This window comes from Monodon monoceros, unplaced genomic scaffold, assembly GCF_005190385.1.
Source record: "Monodon monoceros isolate NGI ecotype Baffin Bay Population unplaced genomic scaffold, NGI_Narwhal_1 Super_Scaffold_6, whole genome shotgun sequence".
NCBI lineage: Eukaryota > Metazoa > Chordata > Mammalia > Artiodactyla > Monodontidae > Monodon > Monodon monoceros.
Genome location: NW_021703783.1, coordinates 16,878,640 through 16,905,323, shown reverse-complemented (window position 1 = coordinate 16,905,323; position 26,684 = coordinate 16,878,640). Strand labels below are relative to the sequence as shown.

The window sequence follows — 26,684 nt, the reverse complement described above, 5'->3', positions numbered from 1 at the left end:
TTGGTTCTCCAACCTCCTTTAGAGTTTTCACTCCATCTAAAATCGAATATCTTCAAATTTTGTGGAGTTTTCCACTAAATTTGGATCCATTACTGGGGATGGGAGTAGAATTTGGACATAGTGGTGGAAGTGCACTTCAGGTTAATGTCCCTAAGAATACCTGTCCCCCAAATGTTCCATAAAACACCACCATAAAAGCTATACCAGTATCTAGCAGTACCCTACATAATTATAAATCCTTTTCATAATGAGTGGACCCGCAACTAGAAATGACTTCTTGAACTTTGGGATGAAGTAATGATTGAACCACCTGAGGACCAAGTGACTTGGAAATCTGAAAGAGACAGAGGTTCTCTGAATGTAGTATTCTACTCCATTTCATTCCACTGCCTTCAATTTAATGACCCTTACTTCAGTTGTAGAATCATGAGATTCAAAGAAGTCATAGTGCTAACACTGTGGATTCCCGGCCATTCATTATGGAATTGCTTTTCGTATCATCTCTAACAGCTTCTCGATGACTCTCTCTGAAGACAGATTGCTTATCTTTGAGGCAGCCTTTCCTTGTTGGTCCGTGTATGGGTTGCTATAACAAATCGCCATAATTGGTGGTTTACACAATACAAATTTATTATCCTGTAGTTCTGTAGGTTGGATATCCAACATGGGTCTCACACAGCTGAGATCAGAGTGTCTACAGGGCTGTGTTCCCTTCTGGAGGCTACCGGGTAGAAAAGGCTTCCTTGCCTTTTCCAGCTTCTAGAAGTTGCCCACATTCCTTGGCTCCCAGCTGCCTCCCTTCATCTTCAAAGCCAGCATCTCTGACCAGTTTTACTACTCACTTCTCCCTCTCTTCACATCTGGGGAAGTTCTCAGCTTTCAAGGATTCATGTAATTAGCTTAGACCCATCAGGATAATCTTCCCATCTCAAGGTCTTTAATCTAAATCATATAGACATACCTTGGAGATATTGCAGGTTTGGTTCCAGATCATCATAATAAAGCGAGCATCGCAGTAAAGTGCGAGTCACGTGATTTTTTTGGGTTTCCCAGTGGATACAAAAGTTATGTTTACTATACTGTAATCTCTTAAGCGTGCAATAGCATTATGTCTAAAAAAACAATGTACATACCTTAATTAAAAAATACATCATTGATAAAACATGCTACCCATCATCTGAGCCTTCAGTAAGTGATAATCTTCTTGCAATAGTAACATCAAAGATCCTTGATCATAGATCACTGTAATATAATAATAATGAAAAAGTTTGAAAGTATTGTGAGAATTACCAAAATGTGACACAAAGATACGAGGCGAGCAAATGCTGTTGGAGAAATAGCGCCGATAGACTCGCTAGACGCAGGGTTGCCACAACTCTTCAATTTGTAAAAGTACGCAACTCTGTAAAGCACAATAAAGTGAAGTGCAATCAAACGAGGTATGCATGTATCTGCAAAGTCCCATTTGCTATTAAGGTAACATAGTCACAAGTTCTGGGAATTAGAACATGGACATCTTTGGGGACCATTATTCTGCCTGCTGCGGATAGCTTTCATTATTGGAAAGTTATTATGTGATTGAAATCTGCTTCTGTGTATTTTCCATTAATTGATTCCCATTCTGCTTCTGCAGCAGCAAATATATTTCTTTTATAAAACCACAGTTCAGTATTTTAATATTACTGTCATTACTTGCCTTAATTTACTTTTTTCTAGGCTAAGCAAGCTTAATATTTTTAATTCTTTGACAATAATATAATTTTTATAACTTTTTTTTACCTTTTCTTAATTCTGGATGTAATAGTGTTTGTCAGGGTCCCTCTGAAAAAGCGTGTTCTAGATGCACTCTGATCAACTCAGATAATCTTAAAACTAATAGATCTGGGCTTCCCTGGTGGCGCAGTGGTTGAGAGTCCGCCTGCCGATGCAGGGGACATGGGTCCGAGAAGATCCCACATGCTGCGGAGCGGCTAGGCCCGTGAGCCATGGCCGCTGAGCCTGCACGTCCGGAGCCTGTGCTCCGCAATAGGAGAGGCCACAACAGTGAGAGGCCTGCGTACTGCAAAAAAAAAAAAAAACAACAAAACTAATAGATCTTATGATCTAAATATTATAGTTTCTTAATTGTAGCCTAAAATTGAATAACGTTTTAGCAGCAACAGAATACTGTTGATGTGTTTTAACAGTTTCCCCCAAATGAAAATATCTTACACTTCCATTGACAAAGCACTTTGAATCGCAGTATCACCTCATTTGATTCTTATGACTGTGCTGCTAGGGTAGATGGTGTCCTCATGAGAAGTGAGGAAACTTATACAGAGAAAGGTCAAGTGCCTTACTCAAGGACTAATGACCAGTGAGTGATACAGTCTGGGCTAGAACTCCATGTCTTTTGAGTACTGTTTTTCTGATCAGCTAAGATTCTCTGGTATTTTTTAAAAAGTATTACTCTCAAGTTACTACTTGTGTTGTCTTTTTCTTTCCTTTCCCTCTCTCGCTCCCTCCCTCTCTCCTTCCTTCCATCCTTCTTCCTTTCCATCCATCAATGTTTAGTGAATGTCATCAATGCCATCTTACGTGCTGGGTAAAGGAAACAAAGTTTTCTCCTTTGTTATTCCTATCTTTAAGGATCTTACTTGTACAAATAATTAGTTAAGGTTTTACATTTTGCTCTGATCTCTAGTTAACCTTTATCAAATTAGCCTTTACACTGTATCAAAGCCATGTGAAACATCTTGATTATATATCAAACATATTAGTTATTTTTAAAGCTTTGTAGCATCTATAAATGTTCTGTATCAGTGAATATATTTTTAAGAGGTTATTTCCAAAAATGTGTCCATAAAGAGTATACTACTAAAACATTCATTGAATACAGGAAAGACTATATTAGTGAGAACTGTATATATGTATATAAAAATAAATAATATATTACTGAAAATGAATAATTGACCATTCACTGATTTGGCCATTTGTCAAATTGTCTTGCACTCTTTAAAGAAAGTATCTCCCCAGAATGTTAATACACAAACTGAATCGTGAGACATGATCAGCAATCCATCAAATCTAGATTATTATTAAGTTATATAAAAGGTTACATTTTACTGCAACACCAAGATGCCACATAATGAAGCCATGATGACACATAATGAAGCCATATACATGATAGCAATCATTATTAAGGGCTTTTTATGACCTAGTCATGATTCTAAATACTTTATGTGCATGAACTCGCTTCATCCTCACAATAACCCTATTAGGTTTGACATTGTTATTATTAATGTTACCTTTACTTATGCAATGATAATGTTGAGGCTTTGGGGGATAATTTACCCAAGGTCACACAGATAGTATAGTGAAGCAAGGATACAAACCCAGGTGATCTAATTCCATAGCCTGTGTCCTTAACCACTGCACTCTTCCTCGTTAAGAGATTCCTGGAAGTCACTAAATTCTCACTGTGGTGCTTTAAAGGGTTTAGCACAGCTAATCACCACAGCTTTATTTATAAGAAAATAATAATAAAATAACGCTTTAAAAATATTTTACAGAGACGTTTACAACATTATTTGATCTTTGCAGCAAACCTATGTGCTCTCTGACAGGTCTTTTTATTATCCCCATTTTACAGATGAAGTGACTGAGTTTGAAAAATCGCCCAGTGTCAGAGATCTACTCTGTTAACTACTTTCAAATATGCAATACAGTATTATTAACTATAGTCGTAGTGCTGTACATTCTATCCCGAGGACATGTTTATCTTACAACTGGAAGTTTGTACCTTTTGACCACTTTCACCCATTTTCCCCAACCCCGCACCCACCACCTCTGGCAAACACCAATTTGTTTTCTGAATTTATGAGTTCACTTTTTTTTTTTTGAATTCCACGTATAAGTGAAAGCATATAGTATCTGTTTTTCTCTGTTTGACTTATTTTACTTGGCATAATGCCATCACAAATGGCAGAATTTCCTACCTTTTTATGGATCTATAATATTTCATATTGTCTTTACCCATTCATCCACTGATGGACATTTAGGTTGTTTCCATATCTTGGCTATTGTATATAATGCTATAATGAACATGGAAGTTCTTAATGAACATTGAGATAATGATTTCATTTCCTTTAAATAAATACCCAGAAGTGGAATTGCTGGATCATATGGTAGTTCTATTTTTAAAAATTTGAGTAACCTCCATACTTTTTTTCCATGGTGGCCGCACCAATTTACATTTCCAACAGTGCACAAGAGTTCCCTTTTCTCCACATTCTCACCAACATTGGTTATTTCTTGTCTTTTTGATAATAGCCTATCTAACAGATGAGAGGTGATATCTCATAGTTTGATTTGTATTTCCCAGATAATTAATGATATTGAGCATCTTTTCATGTACTTGTCGGCCATTTGTATGTCTTCTTTGGAAAAATATCTATTCAGATCCTCTGACCATTTTTAAATTGGATTGTTGGGGTCTTTTTGCTATTGAGTTGTATGAGTTCTGTATATATTTTGGATATTAACCACTTATCATATATATGATTTGCAAATATTTTATCCCATTTCATAAGTTGCCTTTTCATTTCGTGGATGGTTTCCTTTACTGTACAAAAACTTTTTAGTTTGATGTAGTCTCACTTGTTTATTTTTGCATTTGTTCCTTTTGTTTTTGGTATCAGAATCTTAAAAAAGCATTGCCAAGACCAATGTCAGGGAGCTTATCCACTATGTTTTCTCCTAGGAGTTTTATCGTTTCAGGTCTTATGTTCGTGTCTTTGATTCATTTTGAGCTGATTTTTATGTGTGGTGTAAGATAGTAGTCCAAGTTCATTTTTCTTACATGTGGCTGTCCAGTTTTCCCAGCACCATTTATCAAAGAGACTATCCTTCCCCCATTGTATATTCTTGGCCCCTTTGTTGTAAATTAATTGACCATATGTGCATGAGTTTATTTCTGGGCTCTCTGTGCTGTTCCATTGATCTATGTGTCTGTTTTTATGCCAATAAGATAATGTTTTGTTTATGATAGCTTTGTAATACAGTTTGAAATCACAAAGTATGATACCTCCAGCTTTGTTATTCTTTCTCAAGATTGCTTTGGATATTAGGAGTCTTTTGTGGTTCTATACAAAGTTTGGAATTGTTTGATTCATTTCTGTGAAAAATGTCATTGGAATTTTGATAGGGATTGCATTGAACCTCTAGATCATTTTCGGTAGTATGGACAGTTTAACAATATTAATGTTTCCAATCCATGAGCACAAGATATCTTTCCATTTATTTGTGTTTTCTTCAGTTTCTTTCATCAGTGTCTTAGAGTTTTCAGTGCACAGGTCTTTTACCTCCTTGGTTAAACTTATTCCTTAGACATTTTATTCTTAAGTTTATTAAGTTTATTCCTTAGACATTTTATTCTTTTTGATGCAATTACAAATGGGGTTGTTTCCCTAATTTCTCTTTCTGATAGTTTGTTATTAGTGTATAGAAATGCAACTGATTTTTCTATATTGATTTTGTATCCTGCAACTTTTTTGACCTCGTTCATTAGTTCTGTTAGTTTTTTGGTGAAATCTTTAGGGTCTTCTATAGAAAAATGTCATCTGCAAATAGAGATAGTTTTACTTCTTCCTTTCCCATTTGGATGTCTTTTATTTCTTTTTCTTGACTAATTGCTCTGGCTAGGACTTCCAGTACTATGTTGAATAAAAGTAGTGAGAGTTGGCATTGTTCTTGATCTTAGAGGGACAGTTTTCAGCATTTTACCATTAAGTATGATGTTAGCTGTGGGCTTGTCATATATGACCTTTATTATGTTGAGGTATGTTCCCTCAATACCTACTTCATTCAGAATTTTTATCATGATTGAATGTTGAACTTTGACAAATGCTTTTTCTGCATCTATTGAGTTTATCATATGATTTTTATCCTTCATTTTATTATTGTGGTGTATCACATTGATTTGCAAATGTTGAACCATCCTTGCATCCCTGGAATAAATCCAACTTGATCATGGTGTTTGAATATTTTACTGACTGTTGAATTCAGTTTGTTAATATTTTGTTGAGAATTTTTGCATCTATGTTCATCAGAGACATTGATCTGTAATTTTCTTTTCTTGTGGTGTCTTTATGCTAGCTTTGTAAAATGAGTTTGGAAAGTGTTCTTTCCTCTTCTGTTTTTTGGAAAAGTTTGAGAAGGATTGGTATTAATTCTTCTTTAAATGTTTGGTTGAATTCACCACTGAAGCCATCTGTTCCTGGACTTTTGTTTGTTGGGCAGTGTTTTTTGATTACTGATTCAATTCCCTTACCAGTAATTGGTCTGTTCAGATTTTCTAATTCTTCACAATTCAGTTTCTGTAGGTGTTTGTTTCTAGGAATTTATCCATGTCATTTAGGTGTCCAGTCTGTAGGTATATCATTTTTCATAGTAGTCTTATGATCCCTTGTATTTGTGTGGTATGAATTGTAACGTTGCCTTTTTCATTTATAATTTTATTTGAATCCTCTCATTTTTTCTTGGTGAACCTAGCTAAAGGTTTACCCATTTTGTTTATCTTTGCAAAAAATCAGCTCCTAGTTTCATTGATCTTTTCTGTTGTCTTGTTAGTCTGGATTTTATATATTTCCACTCTGATCTCTGTTATTTCCTTCCTTCTACTAACTTTGGGCTTAGTTTGTTCTTTTTTTCTAGTTTTTTGAGGTGTAAAGTTAAGTTGTTTGTTTGAGGTCTTTCTTTTTTCTTAATATAGGCATTTATTGCTATAAAATTCTTTTAGAACTGCTTTTGCTGCATCCCATAAGTTTTGATATGTTGTGTTTCATTCGTCTCAAGATAGTTTTTGATTCCCTCTTTTGATTTCCTCTTTGGCCCATTAGTTGTTCAGGAGCATGTTGTTTCATCTCCACATATTTGTGAATTTTTCAGGGGTGGAGTTTATGGCGAGAGTGTGTCTCAGACTTTCCTACTTATTTTGATGTTTTTTCTCAGTTGCTTAATGTGTCAGAATCACTCAACTAGTTTCTGGATTTCTTTCAGAGGGAATTGCTCCATATGTAGCTGTATATTCGGTGTGTCCATGGTAGGAGAGAAATTCAGGAGCCTCCTATGTTGCCATCTTGGTCTAGAGTCTACACCTATTTTTATTATTTAAACTTTATTGATAAAGTTTATTGATAAACTCCAGTTATCATTTCATTCAATTGATAAACTCCAATTATCATTTCATTCTTTGTTTTGGTGTTTTGTTATAGGTTGTCGAGTAATGTTGGTTTTTGAACTTGGATATTCTATACGTAAGAATTCAAACTACTTCGAATACTGTTATTTACTTTTTAAATTAGTTTTTAAGTGAAAGAGAAAATAAAAACTTCATTTTTAATTTAGTACCTTTTTTTGTAATTTAAAGTTATTCAGAGTCTGTTTATTATAAATAGGATTTGTGAGATAATTTGTCTTTAGTTATTTGTATTTCTGCTTTCTGGAGGATTTAGTTACAAAGAGAATATAAAAATTTTTCATCATCTCTCCATTTTACTTGTTGTAGGATGATCCATTTTCTGCCTTGGACATTCACTTGAGTGATCACTTAATGCAGGAAGGGATTTTGAAATTTCTCCAAGATGACAAGAGGACACTTGTTCTTGTGACTCACAAATTACAATATCTAACACATGCTGACTGGGTAAGAGTTTAAAAGAAGTTTCATTAATTTTTATATTACAGTTATATAAATGCTTTCTGAGATAAAGATAATTCTCTTGGCCAATTAAGGATTTTTGTCACAATTCGTCTAATATGTGCTTTCCTTAGATCATAGCCATGAAAGATGGAAGTGTTCTAAGAGAAGGAACTTTGAAGGACATTCAAACCAAAGATGTTGAGCTTTATGAACACTGGAAAACACTTATGAATCGGCAAGATCAAGAACTAGAAAAGGTAATTGCTCAGAGTTCAGAAAAGTTCAGAGTTGAGTTCAGAAGAGTCAGAAATATAGTGCATAATTACTAAAAAAACTTTTAGAGAAATATTACCATTTAATGTTTGATGATATAATAGTCCTCACCTGAAATCTGAAATAATTTTATATTTATATATCATTAATTGATAGACTACTTTGAAACTAAAAAATTCTAGTGATATCTTTCGGATGACGTGTTGTCAGCCTTTTAGAGGAATTTTATTTGAATTGGAGGCATATTACAATCATGTGTGTTTAAAACTTAAACTACTTGCTCAAGCATGCTTTTTCCTCCTTTTATCTTATATTTCCTTAGGTATGTCTTATTTTCCTCACCTGTAATATGAGAGTATTTTCATTCACCATTTACAAATGGAGGGTTGTGGGCAAAACAAAATCTGAGATGGTTTTGAAAGAAGGAAGAGCTATGAGCTGTGGGTATAGTGGTAAAGCATGTCTGGGATAGAGTTGGGGGGTGAAGGAAGGTAATCAGAAGAAAATAACAATAAAGCTTTATATTTGGGTAGTTTTTAAAGTCCACAAAGCCTTTTTACATGATCTCTGTTAATTCTCACAAAATAAGCAAAAAATATCAGAAATTAGTAAAGAAAATATGATCTCACTCTTACAAATGAGAAAACTGAGGCTCAGAGAGGCTAAGTAATTTGCCTAAAGTTGTACAGTACATATAATAAGTGGTACCAGTTGAATTTGAACCCAGGTCTCTACCCAATGTAATTCCAGTATAATGTAAGTATAACATTGAATGAAACGATAACAGAGTTGGAAACCAGATTGAGTATGATAAAAGAAGAACTCATGGTTGAGAGGTGAATTATAAATTGAATTAGTAAATTTTCAAAATGTTTTCTCTTGAGTTGGGACTAGGAAGTGTCTAGAATTCAGTAGTCCTGGCTAGGAATGAGCATTATAAAATGAAAATGCTTATATCAGCAAATTTCTGAAAAAATCAAGAAATTAAAATGTATTATTTCATAAAGGAAAAAGTGATCTATGTTTCAATAGCAAAAGGAAGATAAAAAGTCAGACAAACCATGGGATTGCTCTGTCTTCTGGAGCTTTGCCAAAGATCTCAAAAGTAAACTACAAACTTCTCAAAATATGGAAGAAAAGATATATGTAAAAGTCTTTAAGTAGACTAGGAAAAATCACAGAACCTTCGAAATGAGGATATTCATCAAAATATGACAATGTACAATTGGCAAGAGCCCACTTAAGAATTATGTGGTGGAGTGCTTGATTGTAAACTTACTGGGATGGTTCCAAATGACATTTTTTCAGTGGTCTAGATGCCAGGGACAAAAGAAAATGATGTAAGCTTAAGGAGTGGACCATTTATGGTTTACTTTGGAAAGAAGATCTGGAAAAACACACAGAGAGAGAAAGAGAGAGTACGCTCTTGGCTTGATTTTATAGTAATACTGATTATTGAGCAAGCCAGGAAGAAAGTCCATTACATTGTGTTTAGAAATGAAGTGATCACTCAAGATAGCCTAACTCTGTAATTAAAGACACATCACAGGGTTATAAATCAGCTGAGGGAGATATGGAGCAAGTTAAGGTGTGGAAAGGGCAAATCCAGTTGCGGGGTTAACCAGTGGCCAGTAGAAGCCAGCATGAACCATGCACCTGCCCAGAATCCTCACCTGGGGCTGGAGGGAGGTTACTGCCACCCAGAGAAGGGCAGGCTCCTGAAATTCATCTGGAGCCAGGGAGAGTCACACTGTGAGGAATAAGACTGCAACACCTTGGGGAAGTTTTCATAGAAACAGCTTCTGAATATGTTCTGTGGCAGAATGGGGTGTTTGCCTAGGACACTGGTTCTCAACCAGGGTCACTTTTGTCTTCTTGGGGACATTTGGCAACATCTAGAGACATGTTTAGTTGTCACTGTTGTGGAGCAGGTGCTACTGGAATCTAGTGGGTAGAGGACAGGGATGCTGTTAAACGTTCTACAGTGCACAGGGCAGTCCCCATGACAAGGAATTTTCTGACCCAAAACGTCAGTAGGTTGAGAAAGGCTGGCTTAGAGCCAGAGCAGATCAAGCAAGTGAACAAGGGAGTGAAACTAAAGAGCTCACAAAACATCCCATCTCAGGGCTTTAGACAGATCTGTCAGTTTAAGGGTTAAGGGATAAGGGGGGAAAATATGTTAAAAGGATAGAAATGGCAGCTATGAAAAGGAGAAGTTTATAACACTTTTAGCTGATTTAAACGTTATTAAAAAGTCTATCTTGGATGGCATCACCCATTGTCTTCATAATGTTATTAAGCAAAATAAAGTAGCATCTTTGGACATTTCTTCCCCCAGCCTCCAACCCTCACCTTGACCTGACCCTTCACAGGCATCCAGTAAATATTTATTGGATGAATGAAACTAAATTTGTATTTACTTAATCCAGATATCAACACAATTTAAAATATTTAACCTCAAATGAGCTTAATATGAGCATTTACTCATAAGAAAAATGACTAAAGATTAAAGTCCCCAAGATATTAAATCTTTTGTTCACACAGATTGGCGAGTTGAACAAGAACCAGATCTTCTGTTTTTCCATGAGCAGGTTTATTTCATTTCGTTACACTATACACAAAGGATTAGGTCCTTTTTAATTTGGGGTTTTATTTACTCTCATGTACAAGCGTTGGTTTTCATATCGTTAGGCACAATTAAAAGCTAATGTAAATGTGATGAATTGGGAGATTGGGATTGACATATGTACACTAATATGTATAAAATAGATAACTAATAAGAACCTGATGTATAATAAAATAAAATTCAGAAAGAAAGCTAATGTAAAATTGTCTCTGAAAAAATACTATTCAAGAGACACTTTCGCTTTTACTTTTTTTTTAATTCGAGAACTTGGAAGCGACAGAGCCTTCTAGAATAGCAAGTCTCTTAAATCACACATGTTATATGAGGCCAAACAAACAAAAACAAAACAGGACCACTATCTAGAGACTGATCACCAAAGAATTATTGGTTTATCAGTGTCACAACTGTGATTTTTTTTTTTATGTCAGCATGTACAGGAAGCTCTCAAATTACCATAGATTCGAAAAGTCTGTGGCTCAGTTATTTGGAACTCAGAATGCATTTCCCCACAGAATCAGGGAGATGGTTAGTTTCCCAGACTGTCCTGCAGAAGCTGATTTAACCCACAGTGTAACTGAACTGATGCTACTAGTCCAGTTACGAAGCCAAGGGGGCGGAGTGTTGGAAGCAGAGAACTGGAGAAAACAAAATGCTTTTCCCTTTCTCAGCACAAGACAAGTCAGGAGCAACGCTTAAAAATTTGCAAAGTTTGTTTTTGCCATTTTTCTCTTCTTTCTGCTTATCTTCCCTTCCCAGGGCTTTCTCCTAAACTGCTAGGCAGCTGAATACCCTCCTTTCCCATTTGCTTAAAAATTACCCACCTTCTGGGCTTCCCTGGTGGCGCAGTGGTTGAGAGTCTGCCTGCTGATGCAGGGGACACGGGTTTGTGCCCCGGTCTGGGAGGATCCCACGCGCCGCGGAGCGGCTGGGCCCGTGAGCCATGGCCGCTGAGCCTGTGCGTCCGGACCCTGTGCTCCGCAACGGGAGAGGCCCGCGTACCGCAAAATTACCCACCTTCCTTCAATTTCTATTGAAGTCCCTTTCTTTTGTGCCATTCCCTTAGTGAGATGCTCAGTCAGAAATTCATCTCGATTTAATAATTCATAATATTAGTGAATGACTGATAGTGCTTTAACCAATCCAGAAACACATGCATTTTTCAAAGAAGATATTTGTTAACATAGATGACTTTAGTTAGAAAAATTACAGGAGTATGTGAAAGTGACATAAAAGAGCAATGGTGGATCCAGGCTTTAAGGCTAGGGGAGGTGTCCCCCTGCCCCTGGGGTCAGCTCCATCACGTTTTTACTACTTTTCCTGGCTTCTTACTGCCCTACACCTCTGAGCTCTGAGACATTTTTCACAAACCTCAGGCATTACTCCTATGACAGGAGTTGCCCATCCATCTGTAGCGTGAACAGAGCCCAAGACCCAGAAAGGTAACTAAGGATTGGTTCTTGGTACGTGTGGGTCACTGATTGATAAGTAGAACTTGACTGTGGCTGTGAGTTCCTTGAATGATAGCACAGTGTTTTCTGTAGGATATGGAAGCTGACCAAACAACTTTAGAGAGGAAAACGCTCCGAAGAGCCATGTATTCAAGAGAGGCAAAAGCACAACTGGAGGATGAAGACGAAGGTAGACCTTTTTTTATGTCTGACACATTCAAACGGGTAATAGGATGTGAGGGTCGTTCTTTAGCAAATGATGTGTGAATATGTCAGTGAGGAATGACTAGCCACTTTGCAGCAGGTGGAAAGGCCAAATCAAATACATAAAACTGAAATGGAAAGAGTAGGAGTGAAGGAAAGGTGTATGCAATCAACCAACAAGCATCTTGAGGGACTTCCCACAGTGTGTCTTAGTATTTTTGTGTTGTGCGTGAGAGAGAGCTGACAGGACAACAGGTCTAGACCACTGTTCAGATAAATTGGAAAGGTGTAGTATAATAAAATGTCCTTTGGAAATAAACAATAAATGGGGAATATGGAGAAAATACTGCTTTGAAAGACTTATACTTGAGTCAGTAAGTTCTTATGGGGTTTTCACGATAACACAGCAATGAAGACTAAGAGGATGAGAAAGCTGTTTGTTATGTTTCAGTTTTCTGGATCTAGTAAGGTATAGCAGAAAAGGTTTATGGGAAATTTGAGGAATAAGCTGAAATAGTTACATGACTTTGACATTTGTTGCCGAGAAGTTTGTAAGATAAACCACACTTAGGTCCATAGAGTAAATGCACTATACTTCATTTTTCCTACATGGTTTTTGCTGAAGACCACATTTCTACAAGCCAATTAAGAAAGAGAAAATTATAATTTCAAACTGAAGGACACCAAAATATGTTATCTTTACTCATCATATGATAATTATTGTGTTTCAATAAATACTCATTAAGTAAATAAATAAATGAATGAATAAATGAATTTTGTACTCCAGTTTCTTAGATTTAAGAATTTTTTTAAACATCTTTATTGGAGTATAATTGCTTTACAATGTTGTGTTAGTTTCTGCTGTATAACAAAGTGAATCAGCTATATGTGTACATATATCCCCATATCCCCTCCCTCTTGCATCTCCCTCCCAACCTCCCTATCCATCTAGGTGGTCACAAAGCACTGAGCTGATCTCCCCATATGATGCAGCTGCTTCCCACTAGCTATCTATTTTATATTTGGTAGTGTATATATTTCAGTGATACTCTGCCAATTCATCCCAGCTTACCATTCCCCCTCCCCGTGTCCTCAAGTCCATTCTCTAAGTCTGCCTAAAGAATGGTTCATCAGAGCCATTTTTTCTTTCTTTTTTTTAGATTCCATATATATGTGTTAGCATATGGTATTTGTTTTTCTCTTTCTGACTTAATTCACTCTGTATGACAGACTCTAGGTCCATCCACCTCACTACAAATAACTCAATTTCGTTTCCTTTTATGGCTGAGTAATATTCCATTGTATATTTGTGCCACATCTTCTTAATCTATTCATCTGTTGATGGACACTTAGGTTGGTTCCATGTCCTGGCTATTGTAAATAGTGCTGTAATGAGTATTGTGGTACATGACTCTTTTTGAATTATGGTTTTCTCAGGGTATATGCCCAGTAGTGGGATTGCTGGGTCATATGGTAGTTCTATTTTTAGTTTTCTAAGCCCCTCCATACTGTTCTCCATAGTGGTTGTATTAATTTACATTCCCACCAACAGTGCAAGAGGGTTCCCTTTTCTCCACACCCTCTCCAGCATTTATTGTTTGTAGGTTTTTTGATGATGGCCATTCTGACTGGTGTGAGATGATACCTCATTGTAGTTTTGATTTGAATTTCTCTAATGATTAGTGATGTTGAGCATCCTTTCATGTGTTTGTTGGCAATCTGTATATCTTCTTTGGAGAAATGTCTATTTAGGTCTTCTACCCATTTTTGGATTGAGTTGTTTGTTTTTTTTGATATTGAGCTGCGTGAGCTGCTTGTATATTTTGGAGATTAATCCTTTGTCAGTTGCTTCATTTACAAATACTTTCTCCCATTCTGAGGGTTGACTTTTCATCTTGTTTATGGTTTCCTTTGCTGTGCAAAAGGTTTTAAGTTTCCTTAGGTCCCATTTGTTTATTTTTTATTTTATTTCCATTTCTCTAGGAGCTGGGTCAAAAAGGATCTTGCTGTTTTATGTCAAAGAGTGTTCTGCCTATGTTTTCCTGTAAGAGTTTTATAGTGTCTGGCCTTACATTTAGGTCTTTAATCCATTTTGAGTTCATTTTTGTGTATGATGTTAGGGAGTGTTCTAATTTCATTCTTTTACATGTAGCTGTCCAGTTTTCCCAGCACAACTTATTGAAGAGGCTGTCTTTTCTCCATTGTATATTCTTGCCTCCTTTATCAAAGATAAGGTGACCATATGTGTGTGGGTTTATCTCTGGGCGTTCTATCCTGTTCCATCGATCTATATTTGTTTTTGTGGCAGTACCATACTGTCTTGATTACTGTAGCTTTGTAGTGTAGTCTGAAGTCCAGGAGCATGATTCCTCCAGCTCCATTTTTCTTTCTCAAGATTGCTTTGGCTGCTCGGGGTCTTTTGTGTTTCCCTACAAATTGTGAAGTTTTTTGTTCTAGTTCTCTGAAAAATTACATTGGTAGTTTGATAGAGATTGCATTGAATCTGTAGATTGCTTTAGGAAGTATAGTCATTTTCACAATGTTCATTCTTCCAATCGAAGAACATGGTATGTCTCTCTATCTGTTTGTATCATCTTTGATTTCTTTCATCAGTGTCATTGTTTTCTGCATACAGGTCTTTTGTCTCCCTAGGTAGTTTATTCCTAGGTATTTTATTCTTTCTGTTGCAGTCATAAATGGGAGTGTTTCCTTAATTTCTCTTTCAGATTTTTCATCATTAGTGTATAGAAATGCAAGAGATTTCTGTGCATTAATTTTGTATCCTGCCACTTTACCAAATTCATTGATTAGCTCTAGTAGTTTTATGGTAGCATCTTTAGGATTCTGTATGTATAGTATCATGTCATCTGCAAACAATCACAATTTTACTTCTTTTCCAATTTGGATTCCTTTTATTTCTTTTTCTTCTCTGATTGCTGTAGCTAAAACTTCCAACACTATGTTGAATAATAGTGGTGACAGTGGGCAACCTTGTCTTCTTCCTGATCTTAGTGTAAATGGTTTCAGTTTTTCACCATTGAGAAAGATGTTGGCTGTGGGTTTGTCATATATGGCCTTTATTATGTTGACGTAAGTTTCCTCAATGTGTACTTTCTGGAGAGTTTTTACCATAGTTGGGTGTTGAATTTTGTCGAAAGCTTTTTCTGCATCTATTGAGATTATCATATGGTTTTTATCCTTCAGTTTGTTAATATGGTGTATCACATTGATTGATTTGCCTATATTGAAGAATCCTTGCTTTCCTGGGATAAACCACACTTGATCATGGTGTACGATCCTTTTCATGTGCTGTTGGATTCTGTTTGCTAGCATTTTGTTGAGGATTTTTGCATCTATGTTCACCAGTGATACTGGTCTGTAGTTTTCTTTATTTTGACATCTTTGTCTGGTTTTGGTATCAGGGTGATGGTGACCAGGTAGAATGAGTTTGGGAGTGTTCCTCCTTCTGCTATATTTTGGGAGAGTTTGAGAAGGATAGGTGTTAGCTCTTCTCTAAATGTTTGATAGAATTCGCCTGTGAAGCCATCTGGTCCTGGGCTTTTGTTTCTTGGAAGATTTTTAATCATAGTTTCAATTTCAGTGCTTGTGATTTGTCTGTTTATATTTTCTGTTTCTTCCTGGTTCAGTCTCAGAAGGTTGTACTTTTCTAAGAATTTGTCCATTTCTTCCAGGTTGTCCATTTTATTGGCATAGAGTTGCTTGTAGTAATCTCTCATGATTCTTTGTATTTCTGCAGTGTCAGTTGTTACTTCTCCTTTTTCATTTCTAATTCTGTTGATTTGAGTCTTCTCCCTTTTTTTTTTGATGAGTCTGGCTAGTGGTTTATCAAATTTGTTCATCTTCTCAAAGAACCTGCTTTTAGTTTTATTGATCTTTGCTATTGTTTCCTTCATTTCTTTTTCCTTTATTTCTGCTCTGATCTTTATGATTTCTTTCCTTCTGCTAACTTTGGGGATTTTTTGTTCTTCTTTCTCTGATTGCTTTAGGTGTAAGGTTAGGTTGTTTATTTGAGATATTTCTTGTTTCTTGAGGTAGGATGATATTGCTATAAACTTCCCTTTTAGAACTGCTTTTGCTGCATTCCGAATGTTTGGGGTCGTAGTGTTTTGATTTCCTCTTTGACTTCTTCAGTGATCCCTTGGTTATTTAGTAGTGTATTGTTTAGCCTCCATTTGTTTGTATTTTTTACAGTTTTTTTCCTGTAATTGATATCTGGCCTCATAGCACTGTGGTCAGAAAAGATACTTGATACAATTTCGATTTTCTTAAGTTTACCAAGGCTTGATTTGTGACCCAAGGTATGATCTATCCTGGATAATGTTCCATGAGCACTTGAGAAGAAAGTGTATTCTGTTGTTTTTGGATGGAATATCCTATAAATATGTTATGTCCATCTTGTTTAATATAATTTAAAGCTTGTGTTTCCTTATTTACTTTCATTTTGGATGATCTGTCCATGGGTGAAAGTGGGGTGTTAAAGTCCCCTACTATCATTGTGTTACTGTCGATTTCCCCTTTTATGGCTGTTAGCATTTGCCTTATGTATTGAGGTGCTCCTATCTTGGGTGCATAAATATTTACAATTGTTATATCTTCTTCTTGGATTGATCCCTTGATCATTATGTAGTGTCCTTCTTTGTCTCTTGTAATAGTCTTTATTTTAAAGTCCATTTGTCTGATATGAGAATTGCTACTCCAGCCTTCTTTTGATTTCCATTTGCAGGGAATATCTTTTTCCATCCCCTCACTTTCAGTCTGTTGTGTCCCTAGGTCTGAAGTGGTTCTCTTGTAGGCAGCATATATATGGGTCTTGTTTTTGTATCCATTCAGCCAGTCTATGTCTTCTGGTTGGAGCATTTAATCCATTTACATTTAAGGTAGTTATCGATATGTATGTTCCTATTCCCATTTTCTTAATTGTTTGGTGTTTGTTATTGTAGGTCTTTTCCTTCTCTCATGTTTCCTGCCTAGAGAAGTTCCTTTAGCATTTTTTGTAAAGCTGGTTTGATGGTGCTGAATTCTCTTAGCCTTTGCTTGTCTGTAAAGGTTTTAATTTCTCTGTCAAATCTGAATGAGATCCTTGCTGGGTAGAGTAATCTTGGTTGTAAGTTTTTCCCTTTCATCACTTTAAATATGTCCTGCCACTCCCTTCTGGCTTTCAGAGTTTCTGCTGAATGATCAGCTGTTAACCTTATGGGGATTCCCTTGTATGTTATTTGTTGTTTTTCCCTTGCTGCTTTTTGTATTTTTCCTTTGTGTTTAATTTTTGGTAGTTTGATTAATAGTTGTTGGCATGTTTCTCCTTAGATTTATCCTGTATGGGACTCTCTGCACTTCCTGGACTTGACTAACTGTTTCCTTTCCCATGTTAGGGAAGTTTTCAGCTATAATCTCTTCAAATATTTTCTCAGACCCTTTCTTTTTCTCTTCTTCTTTTGGGATCCCTATAATTCGAATGTTGGTACATTTAATGTTGTCCCAGTGGTCTCTGAGACTGTCCTCAATTCTTTTCATCCTTTTTTCTTTATTCTGCTCTGTGATAGTTATTTCCACTATTTTATCTTCCAGGTCACTTATCAGTTATTCTGCTATTGATTCCTTCTAGAGAATTTCTAATTTCATTTATTGTGTTGTTCATCATTGTTTGTTTGCTCTTTAGTTCTTCTAGGTCCTTGTTAAATATTTCTTGTATTTTCTTCATTCTTTTTACAAGATTTTGGATCATCTTTACTGTCATTACTCTGAATTTTTTGGGAGGTAGACTACCTATTTCCTCTTCATTTGTTTGGTCTGGTGGATTTTTACCTTGCTCCTTCATCTGCTGCATATTTCTCTGTCTTCCCGTTTTGCTTAACTTACTGTGTTAAGGGTTAACACAGGCTGCAGGTTTGTAGTTCCTGTTGTTTTTGGTGTCTGCCCCCAGTGGGTAATGTTGGTTCAGTGGTTTGTGTAGGCTTCCTGGTGGAGGGGACTGGTGCCTGTGTTCTGGTGGGTGGGTCTGGATCTTGTCTTTCTGGTGGGCAGGGCTATGTCCAGTGGTGTGTTTTGGGGTGTCTGTCTACTTAGTATGATTTTAGCGAGCTTCTCTACTAATGGGTGGGGTTGTGTTCCTGTCTTGCTAGTTGTTTGGCATGGGGTGTCCAGCACTGGAGCTTGCTGGCCATTGGGTGGAGCTGGGTCTCAGCATTAAGACAGAGACCTCTTAGAGAGCTCTCGCTGATTGATATTACGTGGGGCCTAGAGGTCTCTGGTGGTCCAATGTTCTGATTTCGGCTCTCCTACCTCAGACTCAGGCCTGACATCAGGCCAGATCACAAAGACCCTGTCAACCACACAGCTCAGAAGAAAAGGGAGAAAAAAAGAAAGAAAAATATAAAACAATTAAAGTTTTAAAAAATTATTAAAATAAAAAAGTAATTTAAAAAAAGAAGAGAGCAACCAAACCAATAAACAAACCCACCAATGATAATAAGCGCTAAAAACTATACTAAGATAAGCATAAAGATCAGTAACTAGTCAGTTGCAGACAGCAAACCCCAAGTCTACAGTTGCTCCAACGTCCACCACCTCAATTTTGGGATGATTTGTTGTCTATTCAGGTGTTCCACAGATGCAGGTACATCAAGTTGATTGTGGAGCTTTAATCCACTGCTCCTGAGGCTGCTGGTAGAGATTTCCCTTTCTCTTCTTTGTTTGCACAGCTCCCAGGGTTCAGCTTTGGTTTTGGCCCCGCCTCTGCATGTAGGTCACCCTCAGGCATCTCTTCCCCACCCAGACAGGACAGGGTTAAGCTGGTGGCTGATTAGGGAGCTCTGGCTCACTCAGGCCGGAGGGAGGGAAGGGTACAGTAGTTATAATTGGAATGCGGGGCCGAGCCAGCAGCGGCAGAGGCCAGCGTGACTTTGCAACAGCCTGAGGCGCACTGTGTGTTCTCCCGGGGAAGTTGTCCCTGGATCACGGGACCCTGGCAGTGGCGGGCTGCACAGGCTTCCGGTGGGAGGGGTGTGTGGATAGTGATCTGTGCTCACACACAGTATTCTTGGTGGCTGCAGCAGCAGCGTTAGCATTTCATGCCCATCTCTGGGGTCCGAGCTGATAGCCGTGGCTCACGCCTGTCTCTGGAGCTCATTTAGGCGGTGCTCTGAATCCCCTCTCCTTGTACACCCCGAAACAATGGTCTCTTGACTCTTAGGCAGGTCCAGTCTTTTTCTAGGACTTCCTCCTGGCTAGCTGTGGTGCACTAGCCCCCTTCACGCTCTGTTCATGCAGCCAACCCTGATCCTCTCCCTGAGATCTGACCTCCAAAGCCAGAGCCTCAGCTCCCAGCCCCCACCCGCCCTGGTGGGTGAGCAGACAAGCCTCTCGGGCTGGTGAGTGCTGGTCAGCACCAATCCTCTGTGTGGGAATCTCTCCACTTGCCCTCTGCACCCCTGTTGCTGCGCTCTCCTCTGCGGCTCCGAAGCTTCCTCCCTCCACCACCCGCAGTCTCCGCCCACGAAGGGGCTTCCTAGTGTGTGGAAACCTTTCCTCCTTCACAGCTCCCTCCCACAGATGCAGGTCCCATCCCTATTCTTTTGACTCTGTTTTTTCTTTTTTCTTTTGCCCTACCCAGGTACGTGGGGAGTTTCTTGCCTTTTGGGAAGTCTGAGGTCTTCTGCCAGCGTTCAGTGGGTGTTCTGTAGGAGTTGTTCCACATGTAGATGTATTTCTGATGTATTTGTGAGGAGGAAGGTGATCTCCACATCTTACTCCTCCGCCATCTTGAAGGTCTCCCCTAAGAAAGTTTTAAAAGAATGTTTGGGGACTTCTCTGGCGGTCCGGTGGTTAGGACTCAGCGCTTTCACTGCCATGGCCCTGGAATTCAATCCCTGGTCAGGGAGCTAAGATCCAGCAAGCCACATGCCATGGCCACAAAAGCAAAAGCAAAAGCAAACAAACAAACAAAAAGCATGTCTGGTGCTGTAAACAGACAGCCTCTAGAATTGCAGTTACTCTCTCCAGTATTTCAGTAGTGAATATAGCATTTGAGAGGCTGACTCTGCCCTGGGCTTGCTGTGTTAATCCATTTTGTCAGGTATAAAATAAGATAATAATACTTTTCTTACAGAGTAGAAGGAAATAATTTATATCAAAGAGTCCAGTATGGTGCATATTACCTAGTAGATTGCTCCTCCTGGTGCTGTCAGTATGTCTGTTCAAGCCACCAGGAAGGGAAAAAAGAAAGTAGTTGCCCATATTTTTTTCTAGTGCTATCCATTGGCCAGTTCATCATCTGGGCAGATTAGGTTCTGGGGAAGTGAAGAAATGCTGTCTTAACTGGGCAGCTATAGGCAAGCTGAAATTTCAGTTAATATGGAAACAGAGAATAGATATTGAGGAAACACAGTCTGCAAGTGCCTACCCCTTTGATCATGCAAATTTCGAATCCTGTTCTCACACATTGGACCCACACTTACCAAAGGGTAGATTATCTGAGACCTGTTCAGTTTTTGTATCCAGCTTAAATATTAGGATCCTTGGTGATGCTCAGTCTTCCCATCATATCCACACTTAGATCTCTGTTGTCTGATAACCTGTAAACCAAATTATCTATCTTTCCTACCCACAACCTGCTCACTATACGGTAGTGGAGTGCATACAGGATGACTGCAATGAAAACTGCCTTTGGGAAAAGAAAGAATGGGAAATCCACAACAGTCACTAGACCATATGAATGATCAAATTTTGCTGCTCAGGAAATACCAAAATTCCCTGTCCTTGTAATGGAGTATGTTCTTAAGATAACCATCTAGAAGTTTCTAGGTGGCTTAAAGAGCTGAGAGGACATCCCTGCACATTGTCCTCTGTCCCCTGGCTTTGCCTTCTGGAAGGTTTCTTTTTGCCCATGCTCCTCCATGACCACATTTAAAACTAGCCATAGAGATAATGGATTATTCCCTCTTGAGCTATGCACAAATTTCAGAGACTGTCTCCTCCTGGTGCAGTTTTACAAATTCAGAATTGCAGAGTTCAAAAAATTATAAATATTTGCAGGCCTGTCATGTAGTGTTTTTGGCAACACCATTCCTTCAATAACTTAGTGAACTTCTAGTCTATATTTCTAGTTAGTTTGATGTGTAATAAATCAGCAAATTAACTCATCCAGACATAGATTTTATTTTTTCATTCATTCATTCTTTCATTTATTTATTCATTTTCACGTATTTTTTAACTTATTTTTTATTGAGGTGACATTGGTTTATAACATTATGTAAGTTTCATGTGTACAACATTATATTTCTACTTCTGTAGACCCTACAGCATGCTCACCACCAAAACAGTTGATCCCCTTTACCCATTCCATCCCCCTCCCCCGCCCCTTTCTCTTCTGGTAACCACTACTCTGTTCTCTGTATCCATGTGTGTTTTTGTGTGGTTTGAGTTGTTCATTTATTTTGGTTTTTTTGGTTCTTTTTAAAATTATACATATGAGTGAAATTGTACGGTATTTGTCTTTATCTGTCTGACTTGTTTCACTTAGCATAATACCCTCATCAAGATCCATCCATGTTGTCACATATGGCAACATTTCATCTTTTTCATGGCTGAGAATTATTGCATTGTATATATATACCACATCTTCTTTATCCATTCATCTGTTGATAGGCACTCATCTATTTTTTAAATGAAGTTTTTCCCTGCTAAAAGCATTTTAAATTTCTAAGACTAATATTTGTATTTCTATAAATTTGATGGAGGTTTGTGTGTAGAGGGTGGATAATACAAATTCTATCTTCCCATTGCCTGTCAGAAGATTTAAAAAGTGTTTTGTATGCAGAGGAAGAGGAGGAGGAAGATGAGGATGATAACATGTCCACTGTAATGAGGCTGAGGACTAAAATGCCATGGAAGACCTGTTGGCGGTACCTCACCTCTGGAGGATTCTTCTTGCTCTTCCTGATGATTTTCTCTAAGCTTTTGAAACATTCCGTCATTGTAGCTATAGACTACTGGCTGGCCACATGGACCTCAGAGTATAGTATAAACAATACTGGAAAAGCTGATCAGGTACAGTGAAATGTTGAGATTAACAGTGATAGCCTTTTATCTAGTTAGATACAAATACTCTATACGTCACAGGAATTTTGTGGTGTTTTTTTGTTTTGTTTTTAACTCATTTTATTGAAGTGTAGTTGATTTACAATGTGTTCATTTCTGCTGTACAGCAAAGTGATTCCGTTGTATATATATATGTATATTCTTTTTCTTTTCCATTATGGTTTATCACAGGATAATAAATATAGTTCTCTGAGCTATACAGTAGGACCTTGTTGTTTATCTATTCTCTATATAATAGTTTGCATCTGCTAATCCCCAAATCCCAATCCATACCTACCCCACCCTCCTCCCCCTTGGCAACCACAGGTCTGTTGTCTGTGTCTGTCACAGGACTTTTGTAATGATTCAATAAGTTAATTAGAGCAGGACCTGAAATATATCATAAGAAGCATTTAAAGATAATGCTTGGATTTGGATTCAAGGGAGTTATACACATGATATATGTGTTTATGCATAATATACACACTGGTCTTCTGTTGTTGTTCTGATGGTATTTGACTTTAACCAGTGAATTAGCTGGTCGTTCTGAGATTAGGGATAGCAAGAATGAGCTTTGTGATGTAAAACGTCAAGAATATTTCAAACCAGAAAACAGACTCTAAGCCTTCATCTGCCCTTAGGCAAACCTTAAAGGAAGGTGAAGGAATCTCCAAGAACTACACTCCTTCCACTGTCTAAATTGATGCAAGATAATGAAGTTGATATTGCCAGACTTTGATGTTGGGTGTCAGTTGATAATTTCTTATGTGCTTTCTTGTGTTGGCTGCTTTTTAGACCTACTATGTGGCTGGATTTAGCATACTTTGTGGAGCAGGTATTTTCCTCTGCCTTGTTACATCTCTCACTGTGGAATGGATGGGTGTCACAGCTGCCAAAAACCTTCACCACAATCTCCTCAATAAGATCATTCTTGGACCAATAAGGTAAAAAAAGTAGTTATTTACTTTACTCCCACACAGAAAATCATAAAAACATGCATTTTTAAATGGAAGTGAAATGTGAAATTTTAAAGAATTTATTCAGTCTTTCAACAGATCAATAGGGATCTTCTCACGTTTATGACCCCAAAATGACTGTTAGCAGTGTTTAGGTTCCAGATAATTTAGTATTATACATTCCAATCTGTTCATTCCCTAGATTCTTTGATACCACACCACTGGGACTGATTCTCAATCGCTTTTCAGCTGATACAAATATCATTGATCAGGTGAGTGCCCGAGTTACTTCCAAGTTCAAAAATAAATTTCTCAGTGTAAGCTAAATAACATTTTAAGATAAATCATGATTCCTGTTAACAATAGAGGATTTCTAAAACTTAAATGAAAGCCTGTTTGCATTCATATCAATATTACATATATGCATAAATGATTTCTGGAATAAAATCTTAAAGGAAAACCTTAATTCAAAAAAATTTATGCATGTGGAAGAGGATACTTAGAGAATCAGCATGAAATAAAGAGAAATAGCAAAGAATGAACATTAAAATTTTTTATGTAAAAAGAAGTGATTTTGATCAATGTTGTACCTCCATTTGCAATGGAGGTGTTGTAAAGTTCTTAAAGCTTAGTATTAACACGGAGTGTCTCCCAGAAGGAAAGAATGGAATACCAAGCTGTCTTAGATGTCCTTTACTTTTGTTAGATTGGCTCTTGAATGAGAGAAACTTTAGATGGTGTGATATCTTAAGGAATATTTCAAGGTTGCCCAGTTTAGTCTTAGGTCCTTTGGCTCTAGAAGTTTGTCCTGAAGTTAAAGACCTCAAACTCCGAAATTGGATCACCTCATGAACTGACTCCTTAGGGTGACTGAGCAAAGACTTGGCAAATCCAGCCCTTTCCTTTCCTGATTTTCTAGAGTGGCCTTAAGAACACCTAAATTACCATCAATTTAGTAAAAGAAGGGTACATGCAGCTGACTAAAATGTATGCTGAAAAATTTTGATGTTTTCACAATATTGGTGTCAGGTCATGCTACACCTAAAACACTTCCTAAGAAATACATATTGGAAAAGAAGAGACAGAACACTCCTTATTTGGAAGATGATGCTATTGCTACCTAGAGTCCAAAACAGTCAATACAATAAAGAGCCAACTAGAAAGTTAAGCAGAATATCTACATAACACATACGATATAAAAGTCAGTAACTTTCTCTACACCAATTAAAAATTATGTGAAAAATAAATTTCACTTATAATAACAGCAAAAACTCTGAAAAGAAAAATAAACATAATATGAAGAAAAGTGATCCAACAATCTGAAAATCATAAAAATCATATATATATATATAAAATTTCCCTATCAGATACCTAAAAAATACTATAAAATTAAAACACTCTGATAATCACAGAAAACAAGCAGATCAAAAGAACAAAGTGGAAAACTCAAAGACACCAGTATATCTTGAATCAGTAAGAAAAGGAATATTTTTTCAGTAAAGGGTGTTGGGACAATTAACTACCTATAAAATACAAAGCAAATTCACATGTAATAAAGAGGGCCATCTAAAAACATAAAACTATAAAATAAAATGTAGGAGAGTAGTTTTAGAATTTGGGGTGGGAAAGGTCTTTATAAGTAAGACACAAAACTCAGAAACAATAAGAGAAAAGGCCAACAGAAATGACTCTAAAATTTTAAACTTCTATTGAGCCAAAAGCATCAGAGACGTATTTAAAATGTAATAGGTTCATTGGGAGAAAAACTGGCAACCTATAAAGAAAGAGGATAAACATCCATGATACATAAAGGGCATCTAAAAATCAATAAGGAAGATAATCCAATGAAAAATGTGCAAAGAATATGAGCAAGCAATTAAATTAATAGAGGAATAGCTAAATACGTTTTTTAATGCTATGCAGCTGTTAAAAAGAAATAGATTTGTATATAGTGGCATGGGAAGGTTTACAATCCATCTTGTTCAGTGCAAATGGACAAATAAGGTTTAGAGTATAGTGCTATTTGTATAAAATCCCAGAAGATAAATAGGTAGATAGGTAAATAACTGACCAAAGATAAGTAGATAGGTTGATGGATAAACAATGGGAAGTGAGTGAAGTTGAAGGAGAGATGAATTGCTTATAATGAAAATGTTTGTATACTACTTTTGGAACTAATTATATAACTATGTTAATATAAAATTCATGATTTGAGGGCTTCCCTGGTGGCACAGTGGTTAGGAATCCGCCTGCCAATGCAGGGGACACGGGTTTGAACCCTGGTTCGGGTGGATCCCACATGCTGCAGAGCAACTGGGCCCGTGTGCCAAACTGCTGAGCCTGCGCCCTAGAGCCCGTGAGCCACAGCTACTGAGCCCACGTGCCTGGAGCCTGTGCTCCGCAGCAAGAGAAGCCACTGCAAGTCCGCGCACCACAACAAAGAGTGGCCCCCGCTCGCCGCAACAAGAGAGGGCCCGAGTGCAGCAGCGAAGACCCAATGCAGCCAAAAATAAATAAATAAAATAAATAAATTTATAAAAAATAAAAATAAATTGATGATTTGTTGCCTTATAACCAATGTTTTATTTGAGCTAAAACATTTTCCTTTCAAACCACCTTTTTAACAGCATATCCCTCCAACTTTGGAATCTCTAACTCGCTCAACACTGCTCTGCGTGTCTGCCATTGGCATGATTTCTTATGCTACCCCTGTGTTCCTGGTTGCACTTGTGCCTCTTGGGGTCGCCTTTTATTTTATCCAGAAATACTTCCGAGTGGCCTCTAAGTAAGTAAAATAATGCACTATTCATCTTCAAAAGCCCATGTATTTGATTGTGATCCAGATTGGCTGTAACATTTTTCAAGATAAAGTATGGAATTTGGAAATGAAATCTAATTTAACTAGATGAAACCTATCCTGATACTATGTTTCATTTGAAGAGATATTTTGTTTCTGTAATTGGTTATCTAAGCCTTACATAGTTCTAGATTTATATTAACAAGTGGATTGAGCCCAATTTTTCATTCCATGGTCCTTTTTCTGAACATGACATTGACAGAAAACTTATGAAATCAAATATAGTCCCAAAGGATAAGTGATTTAATATTGTTATATTCCACAAGTGGGGAGGAAAAAAAGTAAAATATTTTCAAATGAGTAAAATGCACTCCATAAAAGATTAGTAGAAGTAAAAAGAGGTTAAAGAGATAAATCAGAGTGATAACTATAAAAGTGGAGAATCTTGAATGTCTGGTAGGAGTGCTGTAACTTTAAGAGGTTGGAAATTTTTAGATTGGATCATTTAACACGCCCTTGAATATCCAGCCAAATAAATAAAAGATAGCCATGGATTGTAAATTCTTCTGTTAATATAAGATTTGTCATTTGCTGAGATGTT

At 37.1% G+C, this 26,684-nt stretch overlaps 1 protein-coding gene across 8 annotated transcripts in view; it reads left to right on the top strand.

Annotated features, from left to right (window-relative positions):
* ABCC9 (ATP binding cassette subfamily C member 9) overlaps positions 1–26,684 on the top strand; it is a 149,419-nt gene that overhangs the window by 79,830 nt on the left and 42,905 nt on the right. For all 8 annotated transcript variants that reach the window (XR_003791130.1, XM_029205509.1, XM_029205513.1 and 5 more), the window contains 7 exons: positions 7,547–7,684; positions 7,813–7,938; positions 12,122–12,218; positions 22,071–22,300; positions 23,126–23,274; positions 23,489–23,558; positions 25,914–26,071. Coding sequence is in view for 7 of the 8 variants with exons in the window: in XM_029205509.1 (XP_029061342.1) it covers positions 7,547–7,684; positions 7,813–7,938; positions 12,122–12,218; positions 22,071–22,300; positions 23,126–23,274; positions 23,489–23,558; positions 25,914–26,071 (968 nt within the window). In the remaining variant the exon portion in view is untranslated. The remainder of the gene's footprint in view (positions 1–7,546; positions 7,685–7,812; positions 7,939–12,121; positions 12,219–22,070; positions 22,301–23,125; positions 23,275–23,488; positions 23,559–25,913; positions 26,072–26,684) is intronic.